General features: G+C 36.8%; 1 protein-coding gene across 8 annotated transcripts; it reads right to left on the reverse strand.

Moving 5' to 3' along the window:
• Positions 1–1284: 1284 nt before the first annotated feature.
• tpd52l2a (tpd52 like 2a) lies at positions 1285–13959 on the reverse strand. 8 transcript variants are annotated; one of them, XM_016542227.1, is made up of 10 exons: positions 13794–13959; positions 12014–12111; positions 10157–10305; positions 9760–9819; positions 8790–8837; positions 5774–5875; positions 4447–4470; positions 4058–4102; positions 2386–2434; positions 1285–2274 (listed from the first exon to the last, which is right to left on the reverse strand). In XM_016542227.1, exons 1-10 carry the CDS (start codon positions 13810–13812, stop codon positions 2206–2208), a joined length of 663 nt encoding a protein of 220 aa, XP_016397713.1. In that variant the 5' UTR covers positions 13813–13959; the 3' UTR covers positions 1285–2205. The 8 variants fall into 8 exon arrangements, with proteins under 8 accessions (XP_016397713.1, XP_016397717.1, XP_016397715.1 ...); XM_016542231.1 differs by lacking the exon at positions 9760–9819; XM_016542229.1 differs by lacking the exon at positions 4447–4470 and having other exon boundaries at positions 4058–4099.
• Between the last annotated feature and the right edge of the window lie 472 nt (positions 13960–14431).

Raw genomic sequence — 14431 nt, forward strand, 5'->3', positions numbered from 1 at the left:
GTCCTTAAAGGGTTCATATGGTGCTATTTTAAAGATCATTATTTAGTGTATTTGGTGTAACAGAATATGTTGACATGCTTTAATGTTCAAAAAACATTATTTTTCCAATACTGTACATTATTGTAGTTCCTCTATGCCCCTCCTCTTTCAAACGCGTCGTTTTCTACAAAGATCCTTCCGACAAGCACAGTCTGCTCTGATTGGCCAGCTGACCCAGTGCATTGTGATTGGCCGAACACCACAAGCACGCGTCGGAAATGTAACAAATGTTTGCTGGGATCGGACTCCGGCAGCTCTTCTTGGATGTAGGGCTGCCAAGTCCGTGTTTTTTTCCACACAATTGGGCTGCTTTTAAACTGTTGCCATGGGTTGATTTTCCCAAGTGGGTTAAAGAAGGTTTGAAATATTGCAAAACCTAACTTACATTACCTGTTCCCTCCAGGTGGAATGACCTGCCCAACTCAATCCAAGCAGCAGAGTCCTTAATCATTTTCAAGAAACAACTGAAAACACATCTCTTTCATCTTCATTTGACCCTCTAAATCTAGAGCTCTCTTCTAACGCTAACTCTAATTTTATCTGCTTGTTTTTTTAATTTAAAAAACTTAACCCTCTAACATTTGCACTCTCTATTCTATTTCTATTCTAACTACTTGTTTAATTTAAAAAGAAAAAAGAGCCTTTAATACTAGCATTCTCTATTCTTTGTTTATTCTTTATGCTTATTTTCTTTTTATTTATTATAAATAATGACCTTCTAACACTAGCATGATAAAAGAAAAAAGAGCCTTTAATACTAGCATTCTCTATTCTGTTTATTCTTTATGCTTATTTTCTTTTTATTTATTATAAATAATGACCTTCTAACACTAGCATGATCTATTCTTGTTCTGTTCTATTGACTTGTTTTATGTTTATTTATTATTTAAAAAACAAGCAAACAAACAAACAAAACCTTGCTATGTATATACTGTGTTGGGCAAACCCCGCCTCCACCGTCCTCTTTTTGGAAAACTCAAATATGGTCACCCTATATTAATACAATTTTAATAGACAGCTCAAATGAACACGGATGTTTGTCGCCACCTGCTGTCTCTTATAATTATGGACCACTAATTGTAAGTCACAACCATGAAGTAATGAAGAAATGTAAGGTTTATTCTGAATGTAAGTGTGTGCATGGACAGATCAAACCACAATATTCTCGTTATTTCTTTGTCTTTAATAAACCCTGAACGGTGTAGTGTTACAGCCACAAAGCATCAAACATGTATACAGTAGTAAGGTCAGTATGGTAACATTCTCTTACAGATCATTGCATGGACAGTACTTCCATCAGCACAAAGAATCAAAAGAAAAACAATAAACTGACCAAAAATAAATTAAAAATGGATTTTCCATCGCCTCACAGTGAAATTGACCTTTTGCCCACCACAATATTTGATTAAATATTACAATCATTTAATTCAAGTATCTTACTTGGAAATATTAGCCTTGCATCTGATTAGTAATTAAATAATTTATAAACCCCATCTTTTCATCAAATGCCTTTATGGTCATTGTTAAAGTACTGTAGACAAGACAATAAAATAAATGTGAATAATTTAGTACACACCTTTAGAGATGATACACATCTGATGCTTGAGTCTTGTCACAAGAAAAGCTTTAGCACCTTCTGCACTGAGTAACAAGTGGGGTAATAATCAGTGCAATATTCTTTGTAAGGAAGCATGTAACAATAATAAACAGTGGCAACGAAGCAGGCTGAAGAAGCCTGATGTGTTTTAGGACATTCTAAGTGTGAGCTGTACAAACATTTCACCTCTTCATGCTGACCGTAACAGACCATTTACTACTGAAGTGTCAGAGAAGTCATGTTGTTTGACAAAATAAAATATTACAATAGATTTAAAGGTAATTCGATGCACAGAAGAAAATCTAACAGTCCCAAAAAGGGTTATCCAGTTTTTAACATTCTAATTTAAGAGGCTTTGTTTGGCTACAATGCATAATGCACGGGTGACAGTTGTTAAAGTAATCATTATCTCTTTGCATGTTGGCATCTTGGTTTATTAAAGCATCGTTTTCTTTCTTTACATTCATTTGAAGGTAACTTAGCAGTGGAGAGACTGGAGTGTATTTGGGTGCAGCGTTATAGAAGGATCACAGAGATCAGTTCTTGGGTCACGAGGTTGTGCTTCCTGCTCAGAAAGGTGCATTGTTGCTGGTTGGTGAATGGTCGCTCTCTCCATTTGATCGCCCCATTACTTTGTACTTTGGAAGGAACATACACTATTGTCATTATCAGCAACAGAAATGAACAGTTGTGCAAGAAAAATAGAAATAGAAACTAATCAATGGAGGAAAAAAATGAAAAGCTCTAACCTTCATATTCTCCACCTTGTCCTCAAAGGATTTAAAGCTTGGCGAGTTCCTGAGGAGATATTAAAAAAAATTAATAACTAAAAAACTAGGTTTCAAATAGCTTGAGTTTTTTTTTTTACATGCAACCTACAGTAAGATGCAAAAGAAAAAGTTGATACAAACAGACATCTTTAAAGGGGTCATATGATGCTTTTTTAAAGATCATTATTTTGTGTATTTGGTGTAACAGAATATGTTGACATGCTTTAATGTTCAAAAAACACATTATTTTTCAAATACTGTACATACTGTACATTCCTCTATGCCCCGCCTCTCTCAAACGCTTCGTTTTCTACAAAGCCCCCTCCTTTACATTATTGTAGGTCCTCTATGCCCCGCCTCTCTCAAACGCTTCGTTTTCTACAAAGTCCCTCCTTCCGACAAGCGCAGTCTGCTCTGATTGGCCAGCTGACCCAGTGCATTGTGATTGGCCGAACACCGCAAGCACTCGTCGGAAATGTAACGCCCCTTACCATAATCGCGAGCTTCATCTTTCAAAATAAATGTAAAGACAGAGCCCGAAAGGGGAACAGAGTCTCGTGACAGACACAGTGATGAATATGTGTTTGCAGTACACAAGCCACGGTTAAGACAGCTGACTCCACTTCTCTCTCTCTCTCCTCTCTCTCACACACGCGCGCGCGCACACACACGCACGCACGCACACGATGCGCAAAACTCCGCATTTGAACAATCAATAGCAAATACTTAAACTAATAACAAAACAGTAGCTGATTCAGAAGCACCAGATTGTCATAGCAAAGTCAGAATTACCTCCTCTCCTAGGTTCACGAAACGGTCGTCCATAAAATGCATTGCTGTTCTGTTGTAAGTAATCTTAAAGATTCCTAAATGCATCTACTTCCGGAAGGCCAAATAAAGTGCTTTTGCTTTCACCTAGAAACACACAGCGCCTCCCTGACATGCTGCTTCAACACTAACTGCGGTTACTGAAACCACGCCTTCTTTCTTTGCATGAACATTTGGGCGCATTATGCTAATATTTCCACACAGTGAGGTAGATATGTGGGGGCGTGTTAGAACGAGCCGTTTTAGGGGGGCGTGGCAGAGTCTTAACTTTGATAAAGAATATCTCTTTGGTTTTGAGACTTTAGTCTTTGCAACTTCAGGGATCTTAGCTATGCACAATCAGCTTGTAACACTCCAAAGAGAAAGGAAAACTTGAAATCGCATCATATGACCCCTTTAAGACTTACAAAGGAAAAAAGAAAGACTTTTCTACACGTTTAGGTGAAGCAGTGCTGACACGACGTGAAAAAGCATTCGCTTTCCATGCAAAAAAATAGAGCTGCATCTGAAATATGTCTATCTACTATTAAACTCTTAAGGTCACAACGCTGACCATCCCTTTGGTTCTACCTGATACTATCTGTCTTTTTGTACCTGTTGTACTTCTTTATTGCCTCTTGTGCTTTTTTGTATAAAAAGTGTATATGGACTTGTTGCAAATGGTCAACCATTCCATTAAAATTATAGTAATATTACATGTAACTACTAGACTAAGTACTAGAATTTTCCTCAGCATGGAAGTTGACTAAAAGAGATTTGTACATCAGGTGAAAGACAGAGCATTCAGATATTAATATGCAGAGGGGAAGGGCTGGTACTTTACCTCATAGCTGGCATACTTAAAGAGTGACGCATGGAAAAGTTGCTACTGTAGAGAGCAGGTTGGAGACAGAGCGAGCAGGGAGAGTTAGCCGAGCAGACAGCGTTAGCCGAGCACAGAGCAGAGATAGAGAGAGAGAGAGAGAGAGAGAAATGGCAGAGCACAATGAAAAACTCATTAAAGCATCAGAACAAACTTTAGACAGGTTATTGTATCTAACATCTCTATCACAGCCCTAGTAATTTAACTCTGATATCAATGACAGAGTTAAAGGTAGATTCAGATACATCAGTCGCTTCACAGGTACCATAGAATGCTCTAGAAATCGTCATAGGTACAGGAGACCTCAAAAAGATGGCTGCCATCAGTGCAGGCTCTTGTATAGCTCTTACCCAGAGTTAGAGTACGGCAGAGCCCTGAGCAGCCCGAACGCAGCAGTGTGGAGAAAAACACAGCAATAAACAAAAGAACCACTTCAAACCTCTATCAGAACATAGTATTGATAATATATACAGGACAGGAGAGAGAAAAATACAAAGTAGAAACAAGCTGTGCAAATACAGGTTGTAAAACAGGATGTTAGTTGGCGCTAAACTACTGTTTAAAGGTTTGGGGTCAGCAAGATTTTTCTGTTAATTTAAAAGAAATGTAACACTTATTCAGCAAGGATGCATGCAGCACAACAGTTTTCAACACTGATAATAAAAATGTTTCCTGAGCAAATCCGCATGTTAGAATGATTTCTGAAGGATCACGTGACACTGAAGACGAGTAATGGCTGCTGAATTTTAAAACGTTAAAATAGAAATTGTAAATGCAGCCTTGGTGAGTATAAGAGAGTGTAAAATTCTTACTGACCCCAATTTTTTTTTTTACAGTAGCGTACGTATCAGCTTAGATAGTCAGAGAAGCAAAAACAAGTGTATGCACAGCAAGCATAATCACACAATTTGAAAAGCTATGCAAATTTACAACCTGTTTGTTTGGTGTCAAGTCAGAGCAGAATGTCTCATTTTGATAAGCTCTGTTCCTTGACATGGTGTTCAAAACAAGCTGTTTTTACTGCTAAACACCACAGAACTCATGCTACTGCAGCCATCTGGAGATTTCCCACCATACAAATACCTCATTATTACAGCTACTGACAGTCAGTGGCTGGTGGCTATTAGTCCAAGTCTGAAGACAGATGCTTGGCTAAAATGTGTTGAATATCAAAGTCTTTTTCATGTTTGAATTATACGACCGGCCCATTTCAATTTAATATTAAATCAAAACTGAGCACATTTTCTTTTTTAATGGTCTTATTCAGCATGATTCATCAGTGCACATTATTTCAAAGAAATTATTGTCATATTACGGCTGAACAGTATTCAAAAACTGAGGTGATATATTTTTAAAGCTTTTATCCATGTATTCTTGATGTTAAAATATAAGGGCCATTTTATCCTAACAGGACCAGACTGAAAAGAGGATCTGGACCCTGTTTTCTTTAGAATACAACTTCGAAACATGAAGTCACAAGAGCTTCAAATAATCAGTACATAGGAAAACAACCATCATACAAGGAATCAGAGGAATCACAGAGTAACTGATAAAAAAGGAGAATGTAAAGTTTATGAGATGGAAGAAGAAGAAAAAGATGGGAGATTGAGATTACTAGTAGAAGGAGAAAAAAAAAACAGTGAGAAAAGGTATGCAGAGGAAGAATATATAGTTCACCTCATCTCTCCAAATTGGTTTCTGATGGCAGAGCCCACTGAGGAGAACGCAGCTGATGTCATGTGACCTGCCTGAGACAGAGTCTCCTGAGTCCTCTTATAGCTAAAGAGTAGAGAGACAGAAGAATTTCTCCTTTAGCAGTTGTCAGTTATATTTTGAACATACCAGTTGACATTGAACTACTGCAGCTATCAGCTCAGATAGAGAGGCAACTAAGAACCAAGACAGCAACAGAAAATTCATTCTAGAGGTGAATGCATCAAGAACTTGTCAACATTTTTAGATAAATAAAATGGCCATGCAGCTAAAGATTTAAACTAAACTTCAAATTTGAAATTGCCTGTTAACCTCCAAAAGTTATGGAGTTAACATTATGGGAAAAAAACACGATGTAAAAGCAACATGAAAGTAGTCTGTACAATTTATTCACTGTATGAACTACCGTTCAAAAGTCTGGGGTCTGAAAACTTTTTAATGTTTTTGAAAGAAGTCTCTTATGCTCACCAGGGATCCATTTATTTGATCATCAAAGAGTAAAAACAGTCATTTAAAATGACTGTTTTCTACTCGAAAACCTTTTAAAATGTAATTTATTCCTGTGATGGCAAAGCCGAATTTTCATGATCCTTCAGAAATCATTCTAATATGTTGATTTGGTGCTGAAGAAATGTTTATTATCATTACCACTAGGGCTGGGTATCGAGTTCGTTACTTTTTAGGCACCGACCGAATTGCCTCGATACCATCGAGTATCGAAAAACGTCTTGTCGTTCGGTACCAAATTTCGATACCTAAGGGGTTAATCTCATCAGCGTCAGTGAGCCAATAAGCCTGAGAGACGCATAGACGCAGGTATTCACACGCACTTAATCTCTATTAAGTGCTAAAAAGACTATTTGAGCTTTATTAAAACTATTTTGCACTGATTTATAGTGTTGGTTACATTTTGTTCCTTTGTGCAGTGGCTCAGGAGATGAGTCTTTGAGTTTGTATAAACATCAACAAGCTGAAAAATAAAACCAAAGTTTTTTTTTTAGATAATGTAATCTTGTTAAAATTGATTTAATAAAATTGGTATCGAAAAAAGTATCGTTCAGGAACCGGTATCGAAGTCAAGGTATCGGTATCGATATCGAAAAATTTTGAACGATACCGAGCCCTAATTACCACTGTTGAAAACAGGTACACTGCTTAATATTTCTGTGGAAACAGTGATACAGTAGATTTTCAGGATCCTTTGATGAATAGAAAGTTTAGAAGAACTGCATTGATTAAAAATGTAAACTGTTTGTAACCGAAATGTCTTTACAGCCACTTTTGATCAATTTAATGCATCCTTGGTGAATAAAACGATTAATTTGTTTTGAGATGACAAAAGGCTGAATGAATTAAAGAATCTTGATTTTCAGGTGAATTATTCATATACTGTAAGAGAACTAAAAGCTAACAGGACTAACTATCTAGACACCCGTGTGTCCATCTTTTTGCACCAGATGCTGCTGTCTGAATCATAGGGTACAGAATCTGCACCTGGATTGAACACACACACACACACACACAAATGTGCAGACCCATATACAGACAAGTGCACACTATTCACAAACACACACAGATGCACAAGCATGTAGATAAGCACCTGTAAATATACACCCTTTTTTCACAGTTCTTTCAGTCTCTCAGATGTAATGTAATCTCTGAAGCAAACAAGTTCACAGCCACAGAGAATCCCTCACACAGTCCTCTTATGGCCTTAGGTAAGGCTAAGCCACTTTGCTTTGGGAAAATCCCATCATGTGTTCTCCAAGTCAGCTTTCTCAGCACATGCCCCAAGCACAAACACTACACCCTTCCCAAACTGCACAACCTGCCCTTTCTATGCAGTCTCAAGGTCTGAAATCAGATGATATCGCAGGGCACTGATATCTAATGAGAAATGTCTGACAAGGCGGTTAGTGTAGCAGCTATGGATCTGGGTTGGTAACACAAAATAAAAACACAGGTTTGACATCATTTATTTAGATCAGTGGTTCCCAACCCTGGTCCTGGAGGCACCCCAACACTGCACATTTTGCATATGTCCTTTCTCTGATACAACAATTTCAGGTCTTGGAGTCTCTACTAATGAGCTGATGACCTGAATCAGGTGTGTTTGATTAAGGAGACATGCAAAACATGCAGTGTTGGGGTGCCTCCAGCACCAGGGTTGGGAACCACTGATTTAGATCACTGTGCCAATAAACAAGATGCCCCTAAAATAATCCTCATTAAAATTATCCTTTATTCAATTTATAGAAAATCACCCAGAAGCTTTGTATCAGAGTAAAGACTTTGTTCCTTACAGTCTTCTGATTTATGATCTGATCTGTTCGACATCAGAGGGGTCTAATGGGTCACACTATGACGCTTGGGAAAGTTTGTGCTAGTGTCACCGAGAAGCTTGTTGTTTGGTTTCTTAAACCATAGTGACATCAGTGCTCTTACAAGATTAAAGTCTCTTAATCGGAGGAGAAAGGTCTTCAGCCTATTTCAGGGATGAAGTGCTGAGTTCTGCTTTATAGGCCTGGCCAATAATAACAATGCATGAAGTATCATATTAATGTATTATTTTATCACGTGTATATTAATTTTAAATTTAACTTAATATATTAGGTAACATTTTATTTAACAGTGTCCTTTGTTACATGTTACATGCACTTAGTATAGTAATAACAGTAAATTATGCATAATTACAAGCAACTAACCCTAAACCAAACCTTAATACTAATCCTATAGTAAGAACATGTTGTTAATTAATATTGCTTGGTATTTAATTGCATAATTACACTGTTACAAGGACACCTTAAAATAAAACGAAACCATACATATTTATATGGCAGTTTGAAATATTTAACAAAACCCACATAAAAATAAAATCCACACTGCAGTCACCCAATGCAGGCACATTTTGAACATTTAATAATAAAATGTATTAAATATAAAATTAAATATTAATGACACCAACAAAAAACAAACTCACGCATCAGAACGTCCAATTTCCTCAAATGTGGCCGAAGCTGTAAGATATCTACAAACACAAATTTCCATATTATTAACATATAATAACGTACAAAAGTTCTGTTTAAATTTTGTGAACTGTGCACGCCGCAACAAACTTATGGATGTCAAAACATTTTGACATCAGACCTTAAATTGATAACATTTAAATAGTAATAATAATAATAATTTGAAGGGCTAAGAAAGGAATGGTGCTGGACCAGAACACAAGCCTAAACTTTAAAGATGACAATACTAGAGTTTAAATATATTGATCTGAATGCAAATCACTTCAAACACAACCACCCAGGGATGTTGAAAAACTCCTAAAACAGGTTTGACTTCTCTTTTAAGTACTATGGCTTAGCTGTATAAAACCCTGCCTAGCACTAATATGTGAGCTATTTTTGTATATACATCAACTGCACATTACTGAGCACTAATCTCAAAATGTTCTGTTAAAGAGAATCAAAAACCTTCCTCAATGTTACAAGCAAAGATGACAAAATAACCTTAAAGTTCTCTTATTTCCTCAGATTTTTGTTCTTAGTTTGTTCTATTTTTCTTAAACTTCACAGAGCATCAGAAGCTAGCCAGCTTCATTGTTCAAGTGATATAATCAACACTAATAAAACATATAGCTTGATACATAAACTGTTTATTATATATATCTTCATTATTAAGGATGAGATATATGCTGTCATAATATATTGGTAATTACAACACAATCTTTTCTTTTATTTTCACTGATTGATTGATTGATTGATTGATTGATTGAGAGCTGGCAAACTCCCATTTGTAGAAAGGGAACATAGTAACTCAGAGTCAGGAGTGGGATCATGGGAAGGGCCACGAAGAATACAAATGAAAAAGAAACAAGAAGGTAGCAGGTCCACACCTAGCAAACAGAATCACAAGACCAAGCAACAACAGGCAAAAGATAGAAAACTCACAAATTAGATGAGGTAACTCTATGATTCAAGTCTCCAAGAGTTTGTGAGGTTCTCATATAACTAGAAGCAGAAATATAGATATATTAACAGAAAAAGTCAATTTTAAAGAGTGTTTAGCTCAGTCGCTAGTGAAAGAACACCAAAGATTAGCTTCAAGAAAATAAGAATACAGAGATATGAATTTGGTATATATAAATATCTTATATATACACAATGTATACTTTTATGCATATACATTACATATTGAAATTTATAAAAATATGTCCCATCATCGGGCACTGTTAAGAGATTCAAACAGCACATGTATAAAAACACAGCATGAGATTAGAAAAGACAGATGAAGGTTAAGGTGATGTTCAGTCAGAGTGGACAGGTTTAACAAACAGGAAGTACTCACGCATCGGAGCACTGAACTTCATGCCAGCCTTTGGTGAAGTTCTGTTTGATTTCAGAGAGGGGACTGATGCCAAGTCTGCGCTTGAGCTCAGCAGCGTGCCTCTCCTTCGCCACGAGAACCTGTCTCAGTGTCTGAATCTCATCCTCCACCTAACACAGAAAAGTACAAGATAAAACTAAACAAATGCTTAGAATTTACAATTAATTGTTAATTAGATCTTCCAGGGCTCAACAACTGGCCTTACCATAAAATAAAAACATTTTATCAGTGATGCACCAAAATGTGTGTGTTTTTTTTATAGAAACATCGAAACCATAATATTTTTGCCTGCCGAAATTTGTCTGCATCACTACATTTTATGTTTTAATCATATTTTTTAAATGTCAGAAAGAATATTTTTTATATTTTTTTAAATCCAAAACAAATATATTTCATATAAATACTAATTTTTCATCTTTTCATATTTTGCAGAATATCCAAAACTGTTCTTTTCCATTTGCAAAAGAAGTGAATGTATATTGTATTTTTTATAAAAATATTTGTGAAATAACTGCTTAATAAAAACTGTACTTTGGTGCTGCAAATACAGCATATTATACAACACCAAGAAAACCAACGTTTACATCTGAGCTGAATTCTAGCAAAACACTTCAGTTAAAATGGTTAAAAGGTGAGATGAAAGTAAGTAGCTTACCACAGCATTATTTTTTGTTTTGTTTACCTTTATTTAACCAGGAAGAAACTCATTGAGATTAAAAATCTCTTTTTCAAGAGTGTCCTGGCCAAGATAGGCAGCAGTACAACCATACATACATACAGGTACAAAATATAGTAACATAAAACAACTGAAATAGCGAATCCTTTAAAATAAACCACAATCAATAACACATCAGGCAGAACATCTACAGCCAGATGTGACTGCCTCCAAGTCAGTTAACATCCTCTTAAAAGCGACCAATGAGACCAGCGTATTAATTTTCATAGATTTCTGTAATTTGTTCCATGAAGAGGGAGCAGCATACCTAAAAGCCTTTTTTCCCAGCTCAGTTCTAACCTTTGGAACAGACAGAAGGAAAAGATCCTGTGAACGAAGATTGTAAGTCCCAGTATTATTTACACTGATGTAGGTCAGAAGGTAGGATGGAAGTAGACCTAAAATAGCTTTATTATCAAACCAGCTGATAGTTTGTTCAGAAAGTCCAGCCCTACACAGTCTGTGCTTAAGCACTGTGTGGTCCACTGTATCAAATGCCTTAGAGAGGTCAATAAAGAGGGCTGCACAATGCTGCTTTGATCAAAGCATTATGATCAAAATTGTTAACAAACAATTCAACCAGTTGAACATGTTACCTTACACTTGAACAAGTTAAGTTAAGTGGTTAGGACAGTCACTCAGACTATCAAAATAAAAATACTTGAAAAAGTTTAAATGCATTACTTTACAATAACAACTACATATCCTTATACGTCTCCTTCTTCATTTCATTAAATTTTTCTTGTTGATAAGAAACACCTAAGCGTCTGCAACCTTTGTACATTGTAATGTTCATGGCTTGTCTGTGCTGAAAATGTAAAGGTATAGTTCACCTAAAAATAAAATTTCTATTATCATTCTGTTATCATATTTCATGACCAAGTGTTCAATTTTTTTCATTGACACAGACACAAAGTAGAAGAAAATGTTTTAAAGCTATCGTTATTTAATCATTGCCTTTAAGATGCCTACAAATTCATGTTCACCATGTAGATCAGGGGAATGAAACAAAATTTTCCCTGGCGGCCCGAACCACCCCAAAAGCTAAAACCCTGTGTATGGCCATAAGTGTGACGGTTGACTGGGGTTCAGGGTGGAAGTACCTTGGTGAGCTCCACCTGTATCTCTTCTGCCTCCTCCTCTGCCAGGCCTGGTGGTAGCGTCCCTCCACTGGCTACACCTGTAGATGACACTGAAGAGCCTATAGACAAATAAAAAATATGAAGGATTCAGGGCAGAAGAGCTGATATACTGATACTGTGGGTCTTCACATCAGTGCCACAGGTTCAGGGGAGTACATGAGGGGCCTTATTCAGACAGTGATGTCCAGAAAAATTACAGCTGTTTCTTTTGTTTAAAAATAGAGTAGTTACTCTAATTCTAGTTTTAAGTATCTCCAGCTAGGTCAACACTACATGTTCAGCTGTCAGGCCGGTGTAGCAGTCCATTCAGTTCCCCTCTGGAATTCCTGTTCCCCCTCGACGAAGCGTGTCTGCTTAGCCAGCGGGATGCCAGGTCTGCGTAATAAACCCGACCAAATTGTTAATCAAACATTACCCCAACGTAGCCGAATTCCGCGGAAAAAAGACAGTGGATTTGGCAACACTGCAGCATGCAAATACACCAAAACACAACTGGATGTACGGAAAGCAAAAAGGGACAAATGTCTTGTTACACTGCAGCATAGTAAAATGATTCTCACACTGTGATTTTTTTGATCTTGCAATTGTTCCTTTGTTTTTGTCTTATGTCCGAGTTTTTGCAGTTTAATTTAGCCTATGCAAATTGGTGCAATCTGTCCATGCTGACGTCCAAACTCAGGGCATAGGCTATTACTGTTTCCATATAGAGCAGATACTTTTTGTGCACAAAAGAAAAAAAAACAACGACTTTATTCAACAATTCGTCTCCTCTGCATCACCCTGTAGCGCCATTTTGGAGAGTATCAGCTGGATATATACAACGTATGCTGTTCTGTGTCAGCTGCGTCACGCCGGATCTGTTTCCTACGTTGTGATTTGATCTGAACGAAAACAGCGTATCCGTGTGACGCAGCTGACACAGAACAGCATATGTTGTTTACGTCCAGCTGATACTCTCCAAAAAGGGCGCTACAGGGTGATGCGGAGGAGATGAATTGTTGAATAAAGTCGTTGTTTTTTTTCTTTTGCACACAAAAAGTATTCTCGCAGCTTCGTAAAATTACGGTTGAACCCCTGATGTCACATGGATTATTTTACAGATCTCCTTGCTACGTTTCTGGACTTGGGAACATTTCAGTTGCGTTGCTGTCTATGCAGGGTCAGACAGCTCTCAGATTCCATCAAAAATATATTAATTTGTGTTCCGAAGATGAACGAAGGTCTTACGGGTTTGAAACGACATGAGGGTGAGTAATTAATGACAGAATTTTCATTTTTGGGTGAACTAACCCTTTAAAACTATTTTCAAGTTTCGGATTAAAGACGGTATTTTGAACCATTTGACTTGCCGTACATCCAGTTGTGCTTCTTGCGCACGCTAGTTCTGATCGTACGTATTGTAACTAGGCAACTATGCAAGAATTGTAGTATGGTTGTGTAAAGGGAAACCGACATTCCGAGGGGAATAGAATCGGCTGCTTCACCGACCAGCACTGATCTATTATAGACCTGGCATTTAATGTGCCGACAGTTTTAGCACACCCAATTAAAGCCACTACAATTAAACCCACAAAACACATTATTAAAAGGAGTTTCTCAATAATATTTACGGTTTTCCTATAGGGCACTCTCTTAAAACCCCTTTAAATAGGAGCCCCTTTTTATTAGCGCCACCCACTAGACACGCATCTTTACTGCACCTGCTCAAAGCACAGAAAACTCAGCCACAGACGACACTTACCGTGCTCAGAGGAGTCCATTTCGGATAAAATACGATCTTCGATTATGTTTACCTACGTGTAAACAAATGTCACAAGCGTATATTTTGGGATGGAAGGAAAAAGAAAGTTCACCCTCCTCGACCAGGCTCTAAGGTTTAACCAGCGACGAGCTTAAGCTTCCGGAGCGCGGATATGACGTCACCACGCCCTACGCTTGCTTCTATGCGCTGTGAATATCCTTCGAACTACGTTATTATGGTTAATATTCATTGTTTAAAACATGTACCATCATATATATATATATATATATATATATATATATAGAAGCACCAGTAACCAAATCCTTTTACAAATATATATTTGGTATTTGGTTGTAGGCTAGTTCTAAATGATTATTTTTCAGTGCACTTTCTAATATTAAAATTTAGGTAAATACTTCATTCATAAATATAGCAATGCGGATAATATTAAGGAATTAAGCAAAAAAAATTCAAATATATAGTTTATTAAATATTATAAACAGTCTATATAGAGTGGATGGGGTTCTCTCACTTATTTTTGTAATTTTGTAGTTTTTATTTTAAGAAGACTACACTCAACCACATCAAATGTTCATAAACATTTATTTTACACCAGCAGCAAATAAATGTTTTTTTTT

Source organism: Sinocyclocheilus rhinocerous, unplaced genomic scaffold (assembly GCF_001515625.1).
Source record: "Sinocyclocheilus rhinocerous isolate Xijiao unplaced genomic scaffold, SAMN03320098_v1.1 scaffold1600, whole genome shotgun sequence".
Lineage (NCBI taxonomy): Eukaryota > Metazoa > Chordata > Actinopteri > Cypriniformes > Cyprinidae > Sinocyclocheilus > Sinocyclocheilus rhinocerous.

What these genes read in the sequence shown, in the direction of transcription:
- tpd52l2a (XM_016542227.1), bottom strand. An exon ending in TTAAGTATGCCAGCTATGAG is followed by an intron (nt 2,435 to 4,057) that starts GTAAAGTACCAG and finishes ATATCTCCTCAG; the next exon opens with GAACTCGCCAAGCTTTAAAT. An exon ending in ACAAGGTGGAGAATATGAAG is followed by an intron (nt 2,275 to 2,385) that starts GTTAGAGCTTTT and finishes TTCCTTCCAAAG; the next exon opens with TACAAAGTAATGGGGCGATC.